The sequence below is a fragment of the Seriola lalandi genome, unplaced genomic scaffold (genome assembly GCF_002814215.2).
Source record: "Seriola lalandi dorsalis isolate HSWRI2012SDOR001 ecotype SW California unplaced genomic scaffold, Sedor1 jcf7180002054879, whole genome shotgun sequence".
Taxonomy (NCBI): domain Eukaryota; kingdom Metazoa; phylum Chordata; class Actinopteri; order Carangiformes; family Carangidae; genus Seriola; species Seriola lalandi.
The window spans coordinates 1570923-1595358 of NW_019525432.1; the positions used below are offsets into that span (position 1 = coordinate 1570923).

At 42.7% G+C, this 24436-nt stretch overlaps 1 protein-coding gene across 5 annotated transcripts in view; it reads right to left on the reverse strand.

Moving 5' to 3' along the window:
* Window positions 1-1621: 1621 nt before the first annotated feature.
* The window catches only part of khdrbs1b (KH domain containing, RNA binding, signal transduction associated 1b), a 33961-nt gene continuing 11146 nt past the window's right edge, over window positions 1622-24436 (reverse strand). The window contains exons 1-13 of one of the 5 annotated variants that reach the window (XR_015438620.1): window positions 18257-18641; window positions 16024-16145; window positions 14878-14994; window positions 14283-14429; window positions 11504-11637; window positions 10299-10539; window positions 9769-9836; window positions 9381-9439; window positions 8637-8825; window positions 7421-7466; window positions 6976-7264; window positions 6443-6508; window positions 1622-4207 (exon numbers count right to left, since the gene is read on the reverse strand). Coding sequence is in view for 2 of the 5 variants with exons in the window: in XM_087179918.1 (XP_087036044.1) it covers window positions 8719-8825; window positions 9381-9439; window positions 9769-9836; window positions 10299-10539; window positions 11504-11637; window positions 14283-14429; window positions 14878-14994; window positions 16024-16145; window positions 18257-18350 (1089 nt within the window). In the remaining 3 variants the exon portion in view is untranslated. Of the gene's footprint in view, window positions 4208-6442; window positions 6509-6975; window positions 7467-7497; window positions 8826-9380; window positions 9440-9768; window positions 9837-10298; window positions 10540-11503; window positions 11638-14282; window positions 14430-14877; window positions 14995-16023; window positions 16146-18256; window positions 18642-24436 lie in introns of those variants that run through there. The other 4 variants (XR_015438619.1, XR_002761939.2, XM_087179918.1 and 1 more) reach the window with 4 other exon arrangements.

Consider the following 24436-nt stretch of genomic DNA (forward strand, 5'->3'; position numbering starts at 1 on the left):
CTCCAGCCCCCGCTGAGCACTGCCATCCATGATGACAACTGGGCCCTATGCAGACGACACGGCACAGGAGAGGGGGGACAAAATCCCTATGCAAACACCAACATTTAGTCTTGAAAGTTTTGTGTTCTACTTAAATAAAGCCTTAAAGAGACCTAAATAAAAGAGAGAGAGATCGAGAGAGAGAGGACTATTTTACTGTGGAAAAAAAAAAAGAAAACACATGTGAGTGCCGAAGTTGCAAAATGGCCCATGAAGAAGTGCTGTTCCAATAAGAAAACTGAGCATGGGCAGATTATGAGACAATGGGCCCTGGGCACAGATAATGAAAAAGACTTTTCACCACCTACACAGGAGCAAGACATCCAAACTGAAGAAAAAGACACGAAAACGAGTGCACGGCCTTGTGCGTCTCTTTGTAGCCATTTAGTATCTGTTCATGGTTGATTTATGTGTCTTTGTAGTTTCTTTGCATCTCTTTGTATGTCTTTTTGTGGTCGTTTTAAATCTCTGGCTCTGTTCAGACGTGGCATAAACGTGCGTCTGGGGTGATCTGATCACAAGTGCACGTCAGTTCACACCCGGCATTAGAATTACAAACGTCTCCACGTCTCTACTGACCACTTGTGATCGGATCTCACGTCCCTGCTCTATATGCAAATACTATATACGTATGCAATGTTGTTTTTAGCCAATCAGACTGTGACACAAGGGTCTGTTGTCAATGTGTTTGAGTGAGTGAGCGAGCGAGCGATAGAGAGAGAGAGAGAGAGAGAGAGCTCTGCAATGATATAAAATGTTTTATCCATCTGAAATATTAAAATATTTTTGGTTCACTATGAAACTGTGTTGGGACTAATCAGACTGTGGGAGAGGACGTCAGTAGAAGACACGGCCCTTCAATGTGACCCAGGACACATTCGCGTTCACACTGCTAAAAGAGCGAGTCCACGTGACCCAGACCACGGATTAAATGCGTCTCGGGTGCGTTCACACCTGCACACAGCCGACCACTTGTGATCAGATCACCTGAGACGGATGTTAATACCAGGTCTTAACAGGGCCTCTGTGGTCATTCTGTGTTAACGGCCAGTGGGGCTCATGTTAAGAGCCATCAACACTTCAGATTTGTTGTTTCAGCAGCCGCTCATTGTAACGTATGCATTGTTATCCTTAACTCACTTAGCCTAGAATTGGACACTGCGCTGACAACAGGTGAAAGTATCTCATGCTGACTTGTGAATTTGTCACATTGTGACAGTCACCTGAGGCCAATTGTGAATGGTTGTTAAATCTCCTGGGAAGGGATGAGAGGACAGCATTGTAGATGGGGGGGGGGGGGGGGGGGGGGGTCGTTGGCCTGTTGTACTTTAACGTCATTACAACAGCCAGGAGCACAAACAAGCCGAGTGACATCTATGGCCTTGATAACGACCCCACAGAGGTTAAATACCCGAGTCTCCTCAGAGGTGAAACGTCTTCCAGTTTCATTCAGCTCTTCTTGAAAAACAATGACCTGGATGACTGAGAACCTTCACCAACAAATTCTAACCTGCTTCCTTTTTTTTTCCCCTCATGTGAAAGTTTTGAAGTGCTGAGTGAATAAAGATATGCAACACTGACATACAGTGTAAAATACATTTTAATGGGTCCTTCAACCTTCAGAAATTCACCTGATGAATACAGGAGAAAATGAATTTCACGTGATGAAAAGTAAAAAAATAAAGTAAGTACAAGTGATCGACAGTTGGTGGGATCTATTGAGTTCGTATTGTTAGAAAGGGGTTAGCTTTTTCAAACAGAACAGTCATTTCTCAAGGAAAGTACACTTCATCATTCACTTAATCTGATGTGAGTCTAAATCACCAAAATCAGAGAGACATGGTTTTCACTGGGCAATGTCTGAGCACTATAGTTTTTAGCCAGTGTAATGTATACCTGTTAATACCCGCCTACATGATGAGAAAAATGTAGAACGACTCTAAAAACACTTCAGCCACATGACTTCCATTTGCACCCTTGAAGTCTTTTTTTTTATCTATACTGTGTGAACGCGAGAGTGAACAGAGCGTTTACTTTAGTAAGCATTCCTATACATCTTCAAAGCCTCCTTTGCAATTCCCCTGGGAGATCAAGGACACTCGGGGGTCATCTCACCCCAATTTAAGCACAAGAAGTCACTTTGATTATTGCCTCTCCTGACGAAAAGGCAGCTGATGTGTATCTGGCGGAGGCTGATTGTCACCATCTTCCCAGGCGTCAGCACGCCATGTTCCTCTGATGGTGTGAATCCGTCAGGACGAGAAGATGCAATCCAGCTGTCCACCGTATCTGCCCGCAGCATCTCCACCTCTTAACACACTCGCAGCATTTTAACACATCCACCTCCACACTCTGTAACCCACCCACTGCCAAAAAAAAGAGACAAGACAGCTCCGGCCTCCTGTCTCTCACCTTACTCCATCTATTCTCCCACGTTGCGTTATGTGAACGCGCCATGCCAGTTGACTGCAAGGAGGTGGGCAGAAACGGCAGACTATGTTGCAAGGGAAGCTGCAGCCAAGAGGAAACATCACAGATGACTGATACTCTGCTCACTCATATTCAAGTCTACTTTTATTGATCATTGCCCAGTAACATTTACTTTCTTTTCCACCCTTACACTCTTGACAGTTCATCGATTCAAACAAAGGAGACGGATTCCACACTATCACTTATCTTTCATTAGATTATAGGAGACACAGAAATCGTTATTTTAGACATAAAGGCTGAAAAATGATCTGTTTTGGATATGGCCCGTTGACATTTCATCTCAAATGAGGGTTTCTAATGTTCTATCCTCTAAGCTGCTAGCTTTTTCAATAAGCTAAATGGAGCCTCTGACTTGGCTAATGCTGCCTCTGACCAGCAGATCGGGACAGAGAAATTTGTTTTTAATACAGGAAAGTACAGTTTTGACCTCTAAATGTAACTCAGCACCACAGGCAGCTGTAATATCATCAGTGATAATGGCAGAAAATAGAGGGGAATCAAATCAACAGAGGCATGATGGATGGATGGATAGATAGAGGGAAGTTAGTAATGTCTGTCTTCACCCGCTGTCCCTTTTCTCACATGCAGCTCCCCCAACGGCTCCATCTCGCTGAATTATCATACTTGGATGCTGAACCGCCGAGAACAGGCCAGCATTGGTTATGAAAGTGTTGCACATTTGCAATGAGGGTACATGCGTGTACATGCAAATAGGCCGCTGCTGCATTAGCATTTGATATCCTCAGGGCTACACAGGCAGTGCAACGCCAAGATGTGGCAGCGTGTGTGTGTGTGTGTGTGTGTGTGTGTGTGTGTGTGTGTGTGTGTGTGTGTATTATGTGTGTGAGCTCGCAGTGAACTCGACCACAGTGAGATACTGATCCGCACTCTGTGGGCATCTTTAACTTGCGAGCACTGAGTCTAATTTCACGCGGCAATAAGGCATGGATGCTAAACAGCGCGCTGCCAGAATCTTAAAATAAATAAATAAATAAATAAATAAATAAATAAATAAAATACTTGAAATGCAGATGTCACGACGATTCTCCTCCTCCTCGAATACAGCTTGCCTTGCAAAAAGTAAAGAGCTCGCTTCACATCTAATTCAAGGGTTAATAGAAATTAAAAACAATTTCACAGCTTACTATAACAGGAGTTCTCATTTTATGGTAAATTAGACTGTAACAATTACATTTGTTGGAAGAGGGGGGTGGTCTGCGGAAACTGTGTACAGCGGCATGTGATCAGCAACGGCTTCAAGTGGGTGTACTCGTGGCTAGAAAATAATTACACAAGGATAACGAACAGTAATTCAATTTTGACATGAAATGGAGAAACTGTAAAAAAAAAAAAAAAAAAAAAAAAATAGTCCACGTAATATGAGAACTGTTTGTCAGTCTCTGGTTATTCTGGATCTCCACTGGGCTGAACGTCTTCGTTGACCAGCTGCGAGTCTCAGTCCGGGAGTCTGAGCCAGCTCCCCCCCCCGGCACTAAATCAGCTGGCTCCTGTGGGTCACTTGGCAGCTGGCCACCACAACCCACCCGCCACCCATCCCCGCCCCCCTTTCCTGCCAGGAACAGAACTGGGCTTTGGGCCACTCCTTTTCAACTGGGGCGCCCCAAGAGCTTCGTCCGACCACCTCCTTCATGCTGAGCTGCTCCCGTGCACGGCTTCACTACAGAGGAGAGAGAAAGCACATGGGGTGGGGGGGTGGGATCGGGGTCGTCATGAGCAGACATGTTAACACACACAACACTGGTTCATGCTTTACAGTCATTTCAGGACAGATGGGAGGTGGTGCTTAGACCAACAACTACTTCACTTTTTCTTTTAATTTTAATTTCATTTTTTTTTTTTTTTTTTTAAGTAGGAGCTGGAATAATTAAAGGTCATTTTCCTGCCAAGCAGCACAGCTCTTCTAACAATTGATAAGCAACATTTTAACTAAGTCAGACATAATTACTGGCAAGACTTGCGACTGTGGGTTAGTGCATTAACACTCAATCACCAGCTAATGCGATCACAGACGTACCTACAACATAGCAGCAAATGAAAACAAAAAGGCCCAGACAAAAAAATATTTCATAAATCAACGTTTCTGTAAAGTCTGAACGGCAGCAGCAAATATTTTTTCTTCATTAAAAAAACACTCAAATGTTGCTCTGAGGGACTCACAAAGTCTGAACCAGCTGCTGCAAACCAGCTGTTGTGTTGCTTTGTCATCACAAAGAAGCAGGATTTCATTTTCTAACATGTCAGAAAACTGGCGGTTAGTGGCGTTGAACACAATCTTCAAACAAGCGAGTGACCTTTCTGTCAAGGCACATCTCAAACAACGCCCTCAGACGGCTTTGTTATCCGACTTCCCTCAACTAAAATGCCAATGACAGTTATGGTTCTCAAAGTCTGACCACCAAGCATTACTTTGCCAAGCATTCATTTAACTTTTTCCTGCCTTCAAGGCATTGACGGGACATCATGAGAAATCCCTCTGACACCTCTCTCTCCTCCTGCTGGTTCCATTTCGGGAATCGCCAGAGTCCTCTGCCGCTGCCGTTTTCCTTCTGTCAGAGAAGCCCTGAGCTTACGGATCCTCATTAGTCACTTTCCCTGAGACCACGCTGACACCGGCGTCGCATTCTCCCTCACTCAGACTCGCTGAAGGCTAGTGCGGCCACACACCAATTCACAGACACTGTCAAAAGCACGGCGACTTAACAGGAGCCGGGCAATCATCAGAATCAACCAAGCTTTCAAATGCTGTGAATATCATGAACGTGCTGCTGCTGCTGCTGCATAATGTTACATGGGCTAAATAGGCCGAGAGGCATCTGAAGCAAAGTTTCCTGCACAATGGTATTTGGGGAGAAATGGGAAAAAGTTAAAAAAAGAAAAAAAGGACCATACCAGGGTTTGAATGTTTTAGACCATTAGCTACAAATTGTGGATACTTTAGAGGGAAATGCCTAATCCATCACAGGGGGAAATTCGTCAGGTTTATTTTTAGTTAGCGTTGCACGCACGGTCTAAAAACTAGTTAGTAGTGCTTTGAGCTGCAAAAAGAATCACATCACTGAGGTTTTATTCAAAAACAAACAAACAAACAAACAGCTATCCTAATGACATCTTTGACATTTTGGGAGATGCATATATTTACTTTCTTGAGTTAGATGAGAAGATCTTCGACTCTCATGTCAGTACAGTAAATATGAAGCTTCATCCAGCAGCTGGTTAGCTTAGCATAAAGATTAGAACCAGGAGAACACATCTAGCCTGGCAAGTCACTTTACTAGGTGTTAACCCCTGTAAAAAAACAGCATTATTTCCTTGTTACACTTTGGTGTTTGTACAGTAAGAAGATTTTGTTACCCATGACAGAGCCAGGCTAGCTTCTTCTCCATTTCCAATCTTTATGCTTAACTAAGAGAAGCTAACCGGTAGCATCACATTCACTGTAAATTACTCAAAAATGTGAATAAGCTTTCCCAAAATGTCGTACTCTTCAGACTTTGAGCTCCCAGGTGTCTGAGTGTCCATGAACGCACCAATAGGGAAAGATTACAAAGAAAAAAAACTCGGCTTTCTACAAAAGCAATGAAGCCTTGACAAAAACAATAAAGAAGCTGGATTGGCTCTCTGTGATGGATTACACATTTCATGCAGGTTTCAAGTCTATGCAAGATGATTTTTTATATTGTATAAACATGAATGGATACCAATGGCTGCCTGGAAGGTAGAAAAATCAATCTAAAAGACTGGCTGTATGGGTAGAGGTAACGGAAATGGAGTGTGTATATAATGGCTTAAAGCATGCAAAAACCAGCAGTACGGTCCTTTAAAATGGGTTATTAAAAAAAAAAAAAAAAAAAAAAAAAAAAAAAGAATAGCAGTGGTGCAGCGTTGGACCAACCTGAGGTCTGTATGGTCTCACTTCAGCGGACTGTCAGTCTCCCAGCACTCTGACCGATAGCTGTGCCTGAAGGAAGGACAAACCCCAAATCAATACCTTGTCTAAAAACACAGAGAAATTTGAGACAGAGATCATGCAATGTCTACAGGAGAAGATATGCTCATGCAACTCAAGCTTTCTTTTTTGGATTAACTTTGTACAGGCAGAACCTTTTAAATATTACAGTAAGCAACCAAATAAAAAGTAACAGCAGCTCAACTGTACAGAAGATATTGACATAGATTTGGCTTTGTTCATTTTAGCAAGAGTTGCATTAACACTATTCTAACATATTTTGTTAGTACACAGAACAGTTATTTTGGTACATAAAATCCACTACTGTCAGATATTGGAAGTTACGTTTTTCTTACTTTTGAGTCGATTCTTTTTTGTTGCCATGACTGTAATAGTATTTTAAGAAACTACGCATTTACCAGCAAGTTTATGTCAATGGATAAACACACTACGAAATTAAACATTTAGGGTTAGGTTACCTTTACAGTGGAGTTCTCTAGGTTATAACCATCCTCTCCATTGCACTGCCATTACTCTGTACTAAAGTAGCCATCGCGCCAGCGTCATTCATGACAATGAAGCCTAGACCTGAATGGTGGTTTGAATTCAGTTAATTTTCAGATGCTATAAAAGCAATTCTCATTAACGATTACGACCACAGGTAAGAGGATTGAAAAAGTCTTATACATACCCAGGCATTCAATGCTTTAGAACTCTATACACATTAGGAAGCTATCCAGGTTATTTTAGAGGTCTTACCTCTGGGTCCTTTTTAAAAAGTATAGAAAGAGAGAGAAAGAATAAGTTGTGCTCTTTTGATAATCAATCAAGACATCATTTAGTAGGGTTAAATTCTTCAGACGTCAATACATTCATTTAGATTTAAAATGCGATTTTGAATGAGAAACAAAGGAAAACACCTACATCTGACTGCTGAAGGTTGTTTAAAAAAGGCCATTTCAGAATTTTACTAGGACAGGAAACAAATAAAGCAAGTTAAGTTTCATAAAAAACAAACTAAGCTTTATTGACAAACTGCTGCAAAACATCTTTTGGACAGATTTAGTAACCTATTTAGGCAAGCTTACACATGTAGCATAATGCATTTTATGGAGAGGGTACAGATACTAGTGGCAGAATAAGTACAGTTAGGATGTTTTAAAATATGTACAAGAGTTCGGATTGAGCTGCAGGATCCCTTCTCTGTAGAAAGAGAAGACCCATGTGGAGATTTTTGTCCCAATCCTTCTTTGAGTACTTTGAGCATGCAGTTTATAGAGAATCAGATCACAAAATGAAGACCTGAACTGTTTTTAGCATAACAGGAGGCCATTTCTCGGCCGTGTTCTCATTAAACAAACATTTTGTCTTCAGAGTCTTAAAATGAATTTTTAACAAGTAAAACAAATTGAGGATATGAGGACAGTCCATCTCAACAGTGTCTATTAGGGCTATATTTCAAAACTCTAAGTACAATGACAAATATTGCTGCCTAAGTCTAAATGGACAACGTTTTAGAACTATTTAAAAACAAACCATCATCAAGAATGAATTGTACTGATTCCATTAACATTGATTCTTTAACCTTCACTTAATTTAAGATCGTTTTTTTGTTTCTATATTACATAATTGAAAGTTTAAAAGGTCTTTTATTTGGCTATATTAACAGAATTTTGAAATGTAGCCTAAATGGGAATCTGCAACTGACCCTCGACAGATTCTTTGTATTTAAAAACAATTAAAATGGATTCCTTAGACAAGTGTGTAATGAGCCACTAATTCCACTAGAAATGATTACTTCCAAACAGTTAAAGAAATGAACGATCAACAATGCAAAAAAGCCAGAGGGGGGTAAAAAGGGTCAGAGAAAAAAAAAATCCAGCAACATAAACAAAAATTCAAATGAAAAAGAACAAAAAAAAGGACGCCAACTTCTCGTCTCTAACCCATCTAAAAGCCGCTTTGGTTGGTTGGTTGGTTGGTTGGTTGGTTGGTTGGTTGGAGCAACAAAGTAGGGGTGGGGGAGGGGGGTTTGCGGTCAAATCTCAAAAACCAGTTCAGATTTTCAGTTCCGAATTTGCTCTCTCGTATAAAGTCCGGTGTAGGAAAAGACCAAACCAAAGACAAAACGGACAATTACTTTTGTCGGGCTGCTTAAAGCAAGAGCTGCCGTGGTAGACAGGCGGTAGTCAGGGCGACACGTTAAGGGTGGCGAGTCCGCTTCAGTACTGTCGGTATGGGTGCTCCCGGTAAGGCGTCTTGGCACCTCTGGAGGGGGGAGGGGCCTTCCCTGGGCCTAATTGCTGGGTCCCGTTCCAGTCATCCTGGCCTGGAGAGGACAGAAAAACAAACAAACATATGATTCAATATGGATTCAAACCTCCTCAAGATTTAGTACAGACAAAAAAATGTACTAGCAGGCTTTAAAGCCCAGTGGAAACAAACAAAAATCACATTTACATTGAGTGTTTAAATGTTGTGCAACAGCACTAAACAGTTAGCAGGGCTATGCTTTGTGCTGCCTGCATGATAGCACAAACAAAACGGGGACCCACTCGTTAAAACATTATGAGTGGTTCAAAACTCCACAAGGAGCATTAGAGTTACCAGTTATTGGCTTTAACTCTAAAATCTGGTTGCTCTTTAATCCTGCTCCAATGGAAAGTCACACATTGGGGCACACCAATATTTTTTGCCTCAGTTTAATTTGACAACTTCAGGGTAGTAAAGACAAGCAACCACCAACCAACCAGTAAATGTAAATTCACTCATAGCACCAAGCAAGTTTTTGGTCGTATTCTTAGCAGACTTTTTATATTCAGCAGCTTCCTAACAGTATAAATTGGCTCATGTTCGTTGACAGCGAAAAAAATAATTTTCTTACCATATGACTCATATGAGTCTGTGGTCTCTCCGTGTCCGTAGTCGTAGTATTCTGGCTCTCTGATGGTCAGAAAACAGGGGGAGAAGAAGAAAAATCACTTTTAATCTTCGAAAAACATCAAGTAGCTGCTGACTGTAATGTCTAGGGGGATGATAATTGGCTTCCACGAATAAGATCAAAGCTTGGCTCTCTAGCATGGAACATCTGAGTCCCAGCTGCCATCCGAACCATGAAACATGAAGCACCATCAATGCCGAGTTTGTGCAGAGTGGCTAAAAAGTATTTCTGTTGCACTCAAATCCCATCTCGAGCGAAACTAGCAACTAGGCGATGTGTGTGCACTTTGTGAGAAGCAGGTGAAAACCAAAGAGACATCTGATTCACTCACGCCTGCGGCTGACTGTAATAGCTGTCGTATGACTCGTAGGCCGCGTCTGTGTAGCTCTCATCGTAGCCCTGAAGAGGGAAGGAAACAGAGAAACAGAGTGAGATTTAAGGAGAGGCTTATTCATGAATCATGAATGTCAAGATGTCCCCAAAGTACTACACAAGTACTACAGCAGACACACTCTCCCCCTTATGTTTCGAGCATCTGAAATCACTTATTCCTGCGATGATGGACGAGCAGCTAACAGGGTGCCCAAAACTATCATGGAGACGGGTGTTGAAGAGGTCAGACTGAGCTACATCAACCTCAGAGCATCATATTGTGACAGGAAAACTCATCTTTTGGCTGTTAAACCACATATTCCTTGAATGTTTTATCATTTCTAATGGCTACCATATTAAAATTACAGGTTTAAAGAGATATGTTACTCTGCATAATAACAGTAACCTATAATATAACTGAGCTGAGGAGAGCAACATACAAATTAAATGGATAAATGAAAACTACCCTCCATTGGCAGTTTTACTTACATATTCGTCGTAGCTCTCTGGGGCTGTAGCAGGGGTGTGCTGGTGGGGCGGTGGAGGCGCCATCCTCTGTGGAGGTCCGGCAGCTGGGGGCCTGGCGCGGGGTGCCGCAGCTCCCCTGGAGGGTGCTGCGGGGAGTCCTCCTCGGCCTCCTGGTGCACCCCTCACTGCGCCACCCCTGCCTGGGCCGCCTCGAGTCACACCTCCCCTGGCAGAAGCGCCGCGAGGAGGCATCCCCCTTCCCCTGGAGAAAAGAACACAGAGTTATCACTGTAGTCTTCTTCTAAAAAGGAACAGTTTGATATCATGGGAAATTGATGGGAAAAACACACAAGTTAGATGAGAACAGTGGCACCACTCTCATATCTGCATACTACATTAGTTAGCTTAGCATGTAGACAAAGGGGAAAATGCATACCTGCAGCCAGTTAACATAGTTTAGCATAAATACTAGAGAAACAGGAAAACAGCTAGCCCGGTGCTGCTAAAGCTAACAAATTAACAGGTTATATCTTGTTTGTTTAAGTAATGTGTTAGTTGGTGAGCTGTAAAAGGTGCCAGTAGAACCAAGCTAGCCGTTTCCCTCGTTTCCAGTCTTTATGCTAAGCTATGCTAACAGGCTTCTGGCTCCAGCTGTGTATTTACCGTACGACATGACAGTGGAATTGATTAACTATTGTACACCTTGTCACATTTTTAACAGAAAAATTAGCAAGAACTGACAATCTTTGAGCAGCCATTGGTTTAGATCTGTTGTTATTCCTTTAACTTGCTGTGTGAATTTCATTAATGCACAGATACAGGCTACGTCCACACTAATAACTAAACTCATACATACATGACCATTCATGTACACTGGGCATGTGCGAGCAAGCGTAAACAAATACTATGAACTAAAGACAGCTGCAGTGATAAAACGCTTGTATTTAATTTTTCCATGTCGTATTCACCACTGGTAGTCAAGGCTAATCAGACCAATCAGGGAGCGTCGGGGGGCGTGTATGTCATCGCTTCCACAGGTCTGTGCACGTCCATACAACAACATCATAGGAAAAACGTAGCCAAAGAGATGCGTTTTAAAATAAAAAAAAATAGTATTTTGGACGTTGCCATGGTAGTAGTGGAACAGCAGGGTCTGTGTGTTACCTCGGTGACCCAGCAGCTGTTATGTGAGAATCCCTGTAAGTGTGTGCGTGCACCTCCCTCACCTGTGTGCTCCAGCAGGGGGGACTCCGCGGCCCCTGACCGGCATGCCCCCTCGGCCTCGGGCTCCGTGCTCCTGGCCTCCGTTCAGGTAGCTCATTTCCATGAACTGCTCTTGGCAGATATCATCCATCATATCCTGCACGCACCCACAAAGGAGAGGAAAATAAAAACAGAGAGAGAGAGGATGAGAAACAAGAGCACATGACATGGGAACAGTGAAGCCACGCAGATGAAAGAGAGAAAAGAAGAAAAAGAGGCAGCATGGAAGAAAGGGTGATGAATAAAACAGTGAAACACAATTACAGAGCTGCTCAAAACACGGCATCTTCCTAATGGCTAACAGAGCAAGTGGAAGAAGAAGTCTCAGCACCAGTGAGTCAGAGTGTGAAGAGAGAAGGGGGGTCGTGGATGTGGGAGGTTGGAGCCCATCCATCCACACTCCCTGGCTTCCTGTGCCTCTCCATCATGCACAAAATGTAAATCACTTCTCCCTGCACTTCTTGACAAGCCTGCTACGACTGCATCAACAGTTACCTCACTCTATCCGCAAAAAACAATAAGTTGGGGTGGATTACTGTGGCTGCCTGCCTGAGTAGCACAAATCCCGCAACACAATCCGCCGCCTTTCTTCGGGGAGCAATCGCAGGAGCTGCACTGTGACCCAATCAATTCTTTTTCATAAATCAGTCCCTGGACTTGGAATAGTGATGGAGCTCTAATGATGGTGAAAAGGAGGTGGAGGGAAAAAAAATGCAGATAGCAGAATATGCTGCACATACTGCAGCTTTCAATTTTTCTGCAGCAAAAGCAGGAAAACACAAACCATTTTTCTGATTACAAATTCATCTCAGGCCAGGAGCAGAGCGACTGCAGCTGCATTTAACAAGGTGACATGTCTGTACCCACCAAGGTATTTAGATCAATGAGGTTTCTTTAGATGTAGATAATGTTTTTTTTAAAGTGTCGGTGTCGAGAAAACTAACAAGCAATGCAACTCATCCACACAGGCTCTGATTTTGCACATACATTAGTTGACATACAGGCACACAGATATGAAGAGGATGAGGAAGAACAAAAGAGTAAGAGCCTGTAGAAGAAAAACTGAGAAGTGCAGGTGATACATAAAACATTTCTCCAACAAATCACATCCACCCATCTACTGAGAAGCTGAGTCATTTATTAAAATATGTCTCGCTTCCAAATTACTGACGTCAGGCCTGAGATAACAGCCTCGAATCGTAAAGGCGGGTTCTGCTTTTTACATAAGATAGCAAAACCCGACACCGCAGCTGGTTCATCAGCCCATTCATCTCGCCTCTGATCCAAATTATTCTTTCTTTTAAAAGAACCGTCCACACTAATTAAAAAATGTAAGGCTTCTCACAAGCCCCTGGGCCTGTTGGCCTGCTCTGGCAAGAGCCTTTGTTAGAGCACTATGGGCTTCAGCTGGGCTTGACAGCAGACCGGGCATGCCCACGCTCAAGAAACCTCGCAGCATAAAACCAATAAAGCGAGTGTAGGCCGCGCAGGGTGAATATGCCCACATATCTGTCTAGGGGCTCTACATCTCCTGGCTGATTCCCCACAGTCCCAGAAGAATGAGACTCAGGTAAAGAAACAGTGCCGGAAAGACAGACAGACGTGCAGGCAAGTCACGTCTGCCTCTTTTAAAACAGATCCCGCTGTATTGCTGTTAAGAAGACCCGTCATTATACCGGCTTATCTTGTTCATACCGAACCAAATGAAGCTGGCATATTGGCACGCCAGTGGTCAGAGGTATGACATGTAACAACAGCGTCAGCATCCTGTCCCGCCATGCTGGCTCTCCCCTTTTTAAACAGATGGTGATCCAGCTTTGTGACTACCTTTGGTGGCGGCTAATTGCTGGAAAAACACCCCCCCCCCGCTCTCATTCCATGTTCATAGCTTACATACAGAACTGCGAGGCGGAATAACGGCACAACAGTCCCAACCTTGAACAGGCAGTGTGAAAGGGGCTGCTGAAGGCAACCCAATTCCTTCTCTAAGGCTGATTGCTGTACGTGCCTGGACTTTGCCATCAGGTCTGTTTGTTCCAGGTAAACACCCACTCCATCTCCTCCATCTGTCCTACTGTGCGCCCCCCCCCCTCAAAAAAAATCTTTGCTAACTCACACACTGTGACTGCTCACCTTTCTGAAAAGCACACCCTCAGTCAGTCAGTAACCCAAAAATAATTTCAGCAGGGCTGCTCTCACTGACGGAGTACTCCACTTTCAGTTCCCTAATGTTCCCCAGCAATTAGACTTGTCACTGTTGTGTGAGTTTGAGTATGAAATAGTGTTCTGTTGTTAAATTAAAACTGTAACAAGAAAACTGTATTGTGCAAGAAATCTTCTCTGCAGGTGGAAAAACTCTGACTTTACAAACTAAACAGAAATGTGGCTTTTGTGTTGGGGCTGAAATTAGTGAAATGTGACATGTCACTAATCGTGTAAAGATACCAAATATTTCACAATTCTGTTTTTTCCTCATGCAACGAATCAATCATTTGGAGGGTTTCAGCTGCTGATTGGACAAAACAAGATGCAGAACTTTAGGCTTCAGGAGATTGTAAGTTTGATACCCAATAGTGAAAACAATAGCTAGCTGCAGCCCTAGTTTCATTTATAGGGTGACGCTGTCAACTCATCTGTTAGCAGACTGACAATTTGCTGTTACATTTCTCTGCACTGAGCAGGCAGGCAAATAAACTGGAGAATAAAAAGACACAAACAAGTCATTAGCAACATCATACTCACAGGAAACAGGAACTTCTTGACCTCCTCCATGGCGTGGGCCATGCGCAGGTAGGCCTCGGGCACGGGGGCAAACACCTCGATGAACACGTGCAGCTCCATAGACAAGTGCGCGTACTTGGGCTCGCCGCCTTTCCTTAGCCCCTCCTCCTGAAACAAGGGCACAGGAGTATCCGCGAGTCAAAGAGAGCACACGGCTAACTCAGAGATTAAATGAATTATGCAAGAAGTAATCTCATTTCATCCACCTCAGAGGGCATCGGGCATAGGTGTGGTATTCCCTGTCTTTATGAAGTTTAATAACCACATCAGACTGGCAGATAACAGGTTTAGTGGGCTATCCTGAAGGTTCCTGGAACAGATGTGCGGTGCGTGGATGCCCTTGGCGTTACATTTAGGTTCAACCAAGCTATCCTGCAAGTTGACGCCATCTGGGCTCACTGCCTGCCACCCTTCTCAAGTACAGGCCAGATGTGTTACGGCTTTAAGTATGCTTCTCACAGGTGTGTAACACCAGATGCGTGCGTGTGTGTGTGTGTGTGTGTGTGTGTGTGTGTGTGTGTGTGTGTGTGTGTGTGTGTGTGTGGGTGTGTTGTACCTTGGCTTTGTCTCTCATGGATCCCTTGCCGAGCACAGAGATCTTGGCTCCAGTCTCTTCCTGAAGACGTTTGATTGTATTGCCCTGAGGTCCCAAAATCTTCCCCACGAAATTGAACTAATAACAAAACAAAGCGGAACAAAATTAGTGTGACAATCACAGCAGAGGCGAGTTTAACGCCGAGAGAGTGAAGGCACAATCACTGGCCGGGGTCGTGTTGTGCATACTGGAACCTTTAAGTAGTAGATTTACCAGAGAGGGTCAATATGAGCCCTGGAGTGACTTACTATTCACTACAATCGTCCGAGCACTGAGCCAGAACCAACTTGTGATCAAAAGCTGCAATTTTTACCTCCTCAATCTTTGAACAACGTAATTACTGTGTGTATGATGTGTCCTACAATTAGCTGTCACTGCCAAACACATTTAGCAAAAAAGAAAAAACAAAATGCCCCCGAGGAAGCAATTCCTCCCGGAGTTGCAAAAGTGGCTGTTGCAATCTGAATACGCTCATTAGCTTTGTCGTTCCTGACACAGCGGAGTGATGTACAAATTAAACCTTAAGTCTGGGAGATCAGACGGCTGTGTTACCCCAACAGACCAGACTCCTACATCATATTGATCTGATGCTCGGGACGGGGCAGCGCATATGGATCTTACTTTAGTTCGTTATTTCAGTTGAGGCTGTGTTGTCTATCAGCTTTTATTAACGTCGGGAAGTAAACAGGATCCTAACAGTTACGCAACACAATATAAACTTGTCAATCATAAACCATCATCCTTAAGTCAATGATGTGGATCAATGCACCTGAAGTTATATGATAAAGAAAAGTAAGACTGAACAGAAGAGGGGATCCAATCTCCTGAATGACACTGAAATATAAAGCTATCCTAACCATAGTAATGTTAACATTTTGATCCTTTCAGTGATATTTTAAAACATGCCGGTATCAGCTGTAATTATACTCTGGAGCTTAAAGATCGAGGTTGAGAGGAGTAATTTGAGTCTCCCAAGTAACCCCATGGCTTTGTATAATTGAAACCCGGCTGCAGGATAAATTAAATCAAGAGGGGTTCACACTGAAAACGAGGACAGAGGAGGAAGGAGAGGGAAGAAAAGAAAAAACAGGGGCAAAGAAAGCTCACCTTCGGGTACTGTTTGACAGGTATGAGAACTCGCTCCTTAAGTTTGATGTTCTTTGTTGTGAAAAGGTCCAGGTATGCTTCTGCCTCCTTTTTAGTCTCGCCTTTCTGGATTCTATCAATTTCTAGAAGGGGAGAGGGATTGTTTTAGGCAAAGTGTTCATGCAATCAGACAGGATTCAAAGTGACAAAGCACATTATCATCATGAGGTGGATTTATGTGCACTTACATTACCCAAGTAAGCAGCGATTTTGGTGATTTGCAGTTAAAGCTGTGGAACTGTCTGCGTGAACACGAGACTAACCTGGTTGAAACTTTACATCTTCAGACACAGATTTAACAGATGAATCTCAGACATCGTAAAATAAATATTCACTTCTTTTTTTTATTTAACATAAACATCCTGAATTCTTTTGACTCACAAATCACCAAATCAATGTTAAGTGACTGCCAAACAACACTGCTTACAGATGAATAAAAGATGATAATTGAGTGTTTGTGATGCGTTTCATTTGCACTTTCTTGTGCTGAATGAAGAGTTTGTTGATTCAGCCATTAAAGCGACTATTGTGACAATTGATAGAATTATTTCAGCCATTTTTCAAGCAAAAAAAATTACAAACATCCACTGGTTGCAGCTTCCTCAGTATGGAGGTTTGTTGTAAACTGAATATCTGGATTTTTAACTACTAAGTGGACAAAACAAGATATTTGAACACACCGCTTTGATGTGAGGAGTTGTAATCTCACCATTTTGCCCACTCATACACTAAAACTTGTGTTCAATAACTGAGAAAATAATTTTCAGACTACTCAATAATCCAGATCATAATCCTAGTTCTGAACCTTTCAAACCATGATTTGAGAAATTAGTTTTCACAGGTACATTTTTGAGAATTAACCACCAGCTCTTCCCTACACCTTCTATCACCTCGTCCATGTGACACGGCACCAACAGCAGCATCTCAAACCGCCTCCTCTCTCCTGGCCATGGCAACCCCGGAGCCCGCCATGTGCAAACATGTCAGCTACACTACAGTCTACCAGCCACAGATTGTAGAGAGGCAGTGGGTTTGGGGGGGGGGGGACTCAGTAGATGTTTTGCTGAGGGAACTCGCAACACACTGACACACTTTGTCGTTCTGCATCATTCTTACACTCAGTTTCAGAGATGTAGCCTAGATACTGCACATCCTGTTAGACAAAAGAGACTAACTTAACCTTTAGCAGAGCTACCTGAGAAACTTGAGAATGCAGAAAATAACTGACTTACAACCACTGGGAGAGCACATGGGCAACAACACAGTTTATGGTAGCCAGTCTGTGATGCCCCAATGGTGTTTTATGTATTTTTTTTTTTATTTACTTTAGTATGACTATTGCCCTATATGTCCTATGGTACTTCGTGGTATATCATCCCACAGTCTCGCTACAGGATATCACTTCAAAAATCATATTCTGTGACATTAATAGTGCGGCTCCTCTACAAATATCAGGATATGGCATTGACAACCACAATATCTGAAAGACTGAATACCAGATGAAGCCTCCAGCACAGCTACGAGACAACAGCCCTGGAGCTGCCAAGTCTGCAGTCTCTTGCTCAAGGACACTTCAGCAGCGGGCAGCGGGACGTGAAGGTCTCCATCACCGCTGCCAGGCCGCCTCGCGGCTCTTAAGTGGCGGCGTGACCCCGGTCGCCGGATACTGGCGCACATTTGAAAAAGCTGCTGCGCAACGCAAGCTGTGAGACAATGAGCTCAACAGGAACGCGGCACCGAAAACAAACACACCTATTGTCTAAAGGAGTCTTAATTATTAAGTTTAAACCCGACACAAGCCTCTTTATTACTGAAGAAAGGAGATTAAAGACGCCGCATCTGCACAAGAGGAAACGGAAATTACTCGGAAGAATACCTGAAAGTGAGTCTCCTGTGGTGTCTTATCAGCTTTGGGCTATTTAAAATTTCAGACACAGAATCATTAACTAGCAACTAATTAACTCTTACATGAACCAATGTATCACAACTACTCATAACCGACCTATAAAAGCACTTAATGTGAGTGTTGCGTTTGTGGGGCAGTCCACGTCCCGTCCACACACACATGGCGCTTAAAGCGTGGAGGTGTGCGTTTGAAGGTGCGTTCACGAGCAGTATACGTGGCCTTTCTTTAAGTCAAAACATAAACCGCATAGTGAGAGTCAACATAAAACACAAAGAAACACTACTTTACCTGCGTTTAAAAGTTTCATGGCGTGCGTAAACGACGAGTCCAGGCTGTCCTTCTCCGCCAGCAGCTCGGGGAGGTATTTGTCGTCGTTCTCCATTTTGAGTTTAGAGGGGGGGAGTCAGTTTCGGTGCAACAAAAAAAGCGTGAAAAAACCCCCAACAATGATAGAAAAAAAGTAGTCCAGTTATGTAACTACGGAGTGCCGCGTATCCTCTGTGCAGACGGCGCTTTGCATGTGGCTACCGGGTGTCTCTGCGAAAGACGAGTCCGCTACTTTGCGTGTTTGTGGCTTCCCCAACCGGCTGGCTCCGTCTTTTCAGCAGCGCTGCCTGGATGGAAATGGGAGAACAAAAGCGGTGAGAGACTGGAGAATAGTGATCCGACTCAAGCCGACGGAAGTGAGCTCAGAAGGACGTAGTTCTCCGGACTGACGCCGCCTACTGTGTGCTGTGTGAATGCGCGCCGCCTCCAGTAGAGATAACCCCACTGTATGATTTACGATAGTGGTAATATGGTAACATACGGTATAGGTGGTAATATGGTGCCACTATATTACTATTAACAGTTTTGTATATAATATTAGGTAGAATTAACAAGTTAAACATGTTTTTGTTATGGAACTGAATAGGAATATCCATTATTTATCTGAGATACTCTAGAAAAACCCCTGGAGTCAGCTGTATAGTGTAGGTAATGTCAGATTTATTTTTTCACATATACCAATTGATAGAGTTATATCAGTGCTGTAATCTTCATCTTTGAGTGGCTTTTTAATTTGAAAGAATAAGTCTGGCATTACAAACTAAACTAAAGACAATGGCCATGTTCTGTCATGTGAATTGTTATGCGCTAGACATTTTCCCATCAAGTATACTTTAACTGATGTGAATAGGATAATGATGATGACACATCTACAGTGTTTAATTTGTTGTTATGATTTCAGTTCAGGCAGTCTTCAGTTCCCCCTAAGTCGTGGGTACTCTCATTCCAGGCTCTCTACTGCCCCTTAGTGGCGGTGCTGATCATGACAAAGAGCGGACCACATGCTGCTGAAATTAGGTCCATCAGAAGAAGCCTGTTCTTAGTCTAATCCCCCATTTTGCTCTCCACTTCTATTGATTTAAAAACACTTTTGTGCAAGTGAAAAGCACAGTGAGGAGAGTGTCTGGAACAGATCCCTCGAGGATTGATTCCTCCGATTGAGATGGTGGTAATGAACCTGTCATGCCATTCAGTGGAGCACGAGGGGTCATAGGTTAGAGCCGGCCTAATGCATACAAAGCAAGAGCAGACCATTTCCTGTATATTTGGTTCCTAAGCATATACAGTAGTATGCATTATCTGCAGGCGGATGCTCTTTGAACAAACAGCAAAAACTGCAGGTCATTTGTCAGTCCGCTGCCGGAGTGAAAACTATTACGATCGACCGCAGGTGTACCCAGGCATGCATCTGCTCAAAACAAATGAAGGCAAAAATTGTCTGCAATAAACACTTATGGGAGGCCGAAGACCCGCTCTAACTATCAGCGTTCAGCGTGATCTATCTCTGACCATTACAGTGTTATTAGTGTTGGGGGTTGCAAGGTTGTCCTGACTCCTCTTGTCATTGACAGAATGGATAGCCTGTGAGCTGAATTTCAATTGGCTCATAAAAGGGAAGAGTTACTTCTCTTGGCAGGTGGAGGAGTTCCAATCCGATAGCTCGCGCTCTTGCCTTCTGCTTGTGCGGACTTCCCCCGTCCCCTAACATACAGAGCCACAGTCTGGGGTAAACAGGGGCAGATGGAAGGGGGTAAACACTGGGGTTAGGCTTATATAAGTCATTGTGATTCCAGATCTTTGCATCTGACAATTTTTCATGCCCCAAAGATTCCAAGAAGTGGCAAGGATTCAGTTTCCCTGTACAGTTTTATCCATGTTAGAGCGGAGGAGCCTGCAGAACAGCATGTAGAGCATCTTGGGACTCTGAAACGCCACAAAAAGCCAAACTAATGAATTTCTTAGCAGCTCCTTTTGGCAGGTTTCACTGCAATTTTTACAAACTGCAGTACAAGACTACAGCCATAGCACAGGTCTGTGTGGCTGTACTTTGACCATATGCTAACGTCAGTATGCTAAAATGCATGTATAAGGTTTACCATGTTCACCCTCTTGGTTTTGTGTGTTAGCATTCTAGCATTTTCTAATAAGCACTAAACACTAAATATGGCTGAGGCTTTTTTTTTTTTGGCAGGTTGCCAGTCCATCTATATGTTGAGATTTTACTGGAAAGTGAAAAATTTGACCTGCCGACAGAGCCTAAGGAAAGGTCAAGACAGCAGCAAAGTCAGTAGTATTCATCCTCTGGGGACCACGAATGTCTGAGCAAAATTTCACAGCAATCCAATTACGTAGATGTTGATATATTTCAGTCTGGACTGGTGGTGAAAGTTGTAGACCGAGTGACCGACATTCCCATCCCACACACTGCTCAGACACCCGAAATTAAACAAATATAAATAAATACATATCGACTAAATGCGATCATAGTGGAAACCATCACATCAGGAGGCGGCAGAAATTAGATGATCTTCAATTTTAATCGATAGACTTTTGTCTCCACAGTATCTTGCTGCAATCTCATATATCAGTTCACGAGAGTAAACAGAAAATAAGAGATAAAGCGAAAGTGATGGAGAGACAAACAGAAGGAGAAAAGGAATTTGTAAGCTTAAATCCTCTACACAGTGTCAGTGGATGGTTTTCCTGTTCTTGGGCGATTTAGGCAAGAAAGCGAGAGAGATGGCCGGGTTCAGTCTGAGGGTCACGCTCAGTTTAGCATCGCTACAAGGCCAGAGAAACCTTTTTTTCCCCAGGAAAGCTTTCAGAACTGTCACACCTGCTTAGGTCTGTAACACCGCCCTACCCCCACCCCCCTCTTCCTCCATCTCCTCCTCTGTCCACACTCCTGCACTACCCATCCCTCCCTCTCCAATCACCTCAAAAAACAAGCTCTCCCTTCATCCCATCGCCGAAACGTTCTGTCTGTCGCTGTTATGCCTTCAAGGTGAATGTTCTGTTGATGATCAATAATGAGTCGTTTGTATTTTGATGAATACAGTTCATTCGGAAAGTATTCAATTTTTTCAAATTTTGTTATATTGCAGCCAGTTGCAAATCAAAAAGAACATTTTTTTTTCTCTTCAACTATACCCCATTAAAGCAAAAGACAAAAGAAGAAACGATTTGAAAAGGCACACACCTGTCTGTATGAGGTCTCAGCGCAGACAAAAAGAAAAACAAGCCATGAGGAGGAAGGAACTGCCTGCAGAGCTCAGAGACAGGATTGTGTCGAGGCACAGGTCTGTGAAGGCCACATCCATCTTCTGAAATGTTAAATTATATTATATTAAAGTATGGTGAGACTAATATAAATATGCTCTTGCAACAGACGAAACCTCTCAACCTTGTAAGTAAAAAAACCCCAGACAAAAAAAATCCTCCATCCTCCTCAGTAGCATTTTCTCAAGTTCAAACACGTTGGCATACACTATAATGATTTAACAGAAGAGCACAGTTCTTCAATGCTTAATAAAGCTTTCATTAATATATCTTTATTTTTTTAAATATGTATACAAGGGTCAATAAGGGGCTAGTGAGTGTTGTATTACATTTGTACTGGGAGCCGAAAGACGACTCCAAAAGGATGATAATGTTCTATATATATATATACATATGTTCTATATGGAATTTTGGCATTTGTTTGCTAACACTAACAACACGCCAATAGTTTTGGTTTTACTTGCCCAAGTTTTGAGATGTCTGTCTGGGGACTATTTCTTTGGTAAAAAAAATTAAAAAATAGAGCTGCATAGGAAAATTATTCACAGCAAGGTCTCTGGATTTGGACATTGCTTCTGGAAGTATGCGTTGCTCTTGAATGTTTTAAATGTAAAGTTTCCATGATGTGAGCACCACAAACAAACTTCACCTCCTTTGGGCTGTTGGCAGAAATCTCCCAGACGGATGTTTTAATATAAAACTAAAAACTGCATCTGCAAGGCAAAGAAGTCAGATAAGTAATGTGAAAGAGGTCACAAGCTTTCACTCTGCAGCTCTCTTTCAGAGTCTTTAACCCAATTGTTTTGGTGTTACGGCCGAACCATTTTTACTGTATCATTCAGACTCACTGGTTTCATGAAGCCCCGATGATCTTTATTTTTGTGCCTAAACCAGACCCTAAAGAATTACTGTAATTTAGCATTGCACTTCTACAACATTGACGGGCTCACGATGGACAGTTGAGTGGACTTGATACTTGACCACAGATTGTTTGGTTGGAGGTTTGAATGAGTTATGCTAGTAGTGGCTTTCTCTTTTTTTTTTTTTATTATGCTTTCTATAATATTTCCATTTGACTACTTATATATCCCTTTTATATGAATCATTGCGGACTAGTTTTCAGCAGTGAGACATTTTTAGCAAAACATCTCTGATACTCATCTGTCCAAACAGCAGGAAATTAAAAATAGCAATTAGCTAGCGGATAAAGAACGTGTAAAGTTACGTTAGCATCTGGCAAGCTAACAACCCAGATATTTTTCACATTAGCAAAGACCAAACCAGAGCTCAAATGATAGAGAAAATAAACTTAACATTCATCGGTGGCCTATAACACAACTGATATTGTTAGTGATGATAGTGTTGCTCTGTATCTTACTGCATGCTAAAGTATTAGCAATAACAAGTCAATAGTTAGGTCATGTCTGCTAGCGTCTTTGGTGCTCTTCTGACCCCTTGTGGTCAAAAGTTTAATAATGCACCTTTAAGTAAAAAGAAAAAGTTGTTAGTGGTTTTATCATACTTTCGGGATAATATGGGTGTATCAGTAATATAGGGAGTGCTTCAGTTTAGCGTCACTTTCCTCTGCTGCACAGGTCTTTTTAGCTGAACACGTTTCTCATCATCTATCAGTCATTTACTATTACTCAACATAAAGCATGCTTGATGAGCACCAGACTCAATGATCCAGCAGGGACACGTCTCCTGGTTCATACTGTACATTACATCATAATCGTACCTGACCAGTATCCTGAACACTCGGTTTAAAGAATGATATTGTCTGATATGTGTGTGATTTGTTTCTGAAAGTAAGTGGGCCACTTCTGAGCCCAGGGAGCAGAGGAACAGCTGAATCTGTTTACTCACACTCAAGGACTCCGTTCGTTATTTTCTCTGAGTGCTTTTATTTTTGTTTTGTTTGTGTGAGTGTCTCTGCGTGTGTTTTCAAGTGGGCACTTGTGTGCGATTTATGTAGAACATGCCTTACACTCAGAGGCTTTCCCTCTCTCCTCCACACTTTTCATCGGACCCAAATGAAAAGCCAATAAGGTCTTTATAGATACATATATATCTTCACATTATGCCCTGTGGCTCGTTAAGTTTTTATATCCGGCGTTACGTCTGGGAGATCACTCAGGAAACTGTTTGCATTCAGCCCTGGTTCTATGTCTTCAGTAAGCAAACAGTAAAGAGGCTGTGGGAGATATTTAGACTCTCAGACAGGGTCGTTACGTAGACTGAGGGAAGAATTCATTGCGTTGTAGACACATTTTAACTGGGATTTACTAGTCTCCATCTCCTTGTATGTACACACCTTTCTTCTATTAATAATGGAGTGGGTTGTTGTGTGACATGTATTATGGCGTATTTCAAGTTATTGTGATGTCATACAGATAGATATATAGATAGATAGTGAGAGAGATGACAGGAAAGGAGAGACAGAGACAGAGAGAGAGAGAGATAGAGACAGAGAGAGAGACATATACAAAGGTCCGCAGCCTGACTCGACCCAGGGACTTTGCCTTTCAAGTATGGCTGTTCTGAACTAAGCACGACTTCAGCTTCAGCCTGTAGGGGTTAAGACACCGACTATAAACTGGAGAGTGAAAAGCCGGCTATCATAGAGAGGGGTTAGACGGGATAATTGTTTAAATATGGGGGATGACGGTGCAGATTTTCAGACAGTCTCCCCTGGAAGGCATTCATAGTGTTGCATTCAGGTGTATGCACAAAAAGTGGCAGAAATAGAAATAAAAAAAAAAACAAATGAAAAAAAGAGAGCTAGAGAGAAGCTCCATCCTTGCTTTACTTCCTCACCTCTGCACAAGCAAGTGCACACAAAGTTAAAGCTATTCAACCATC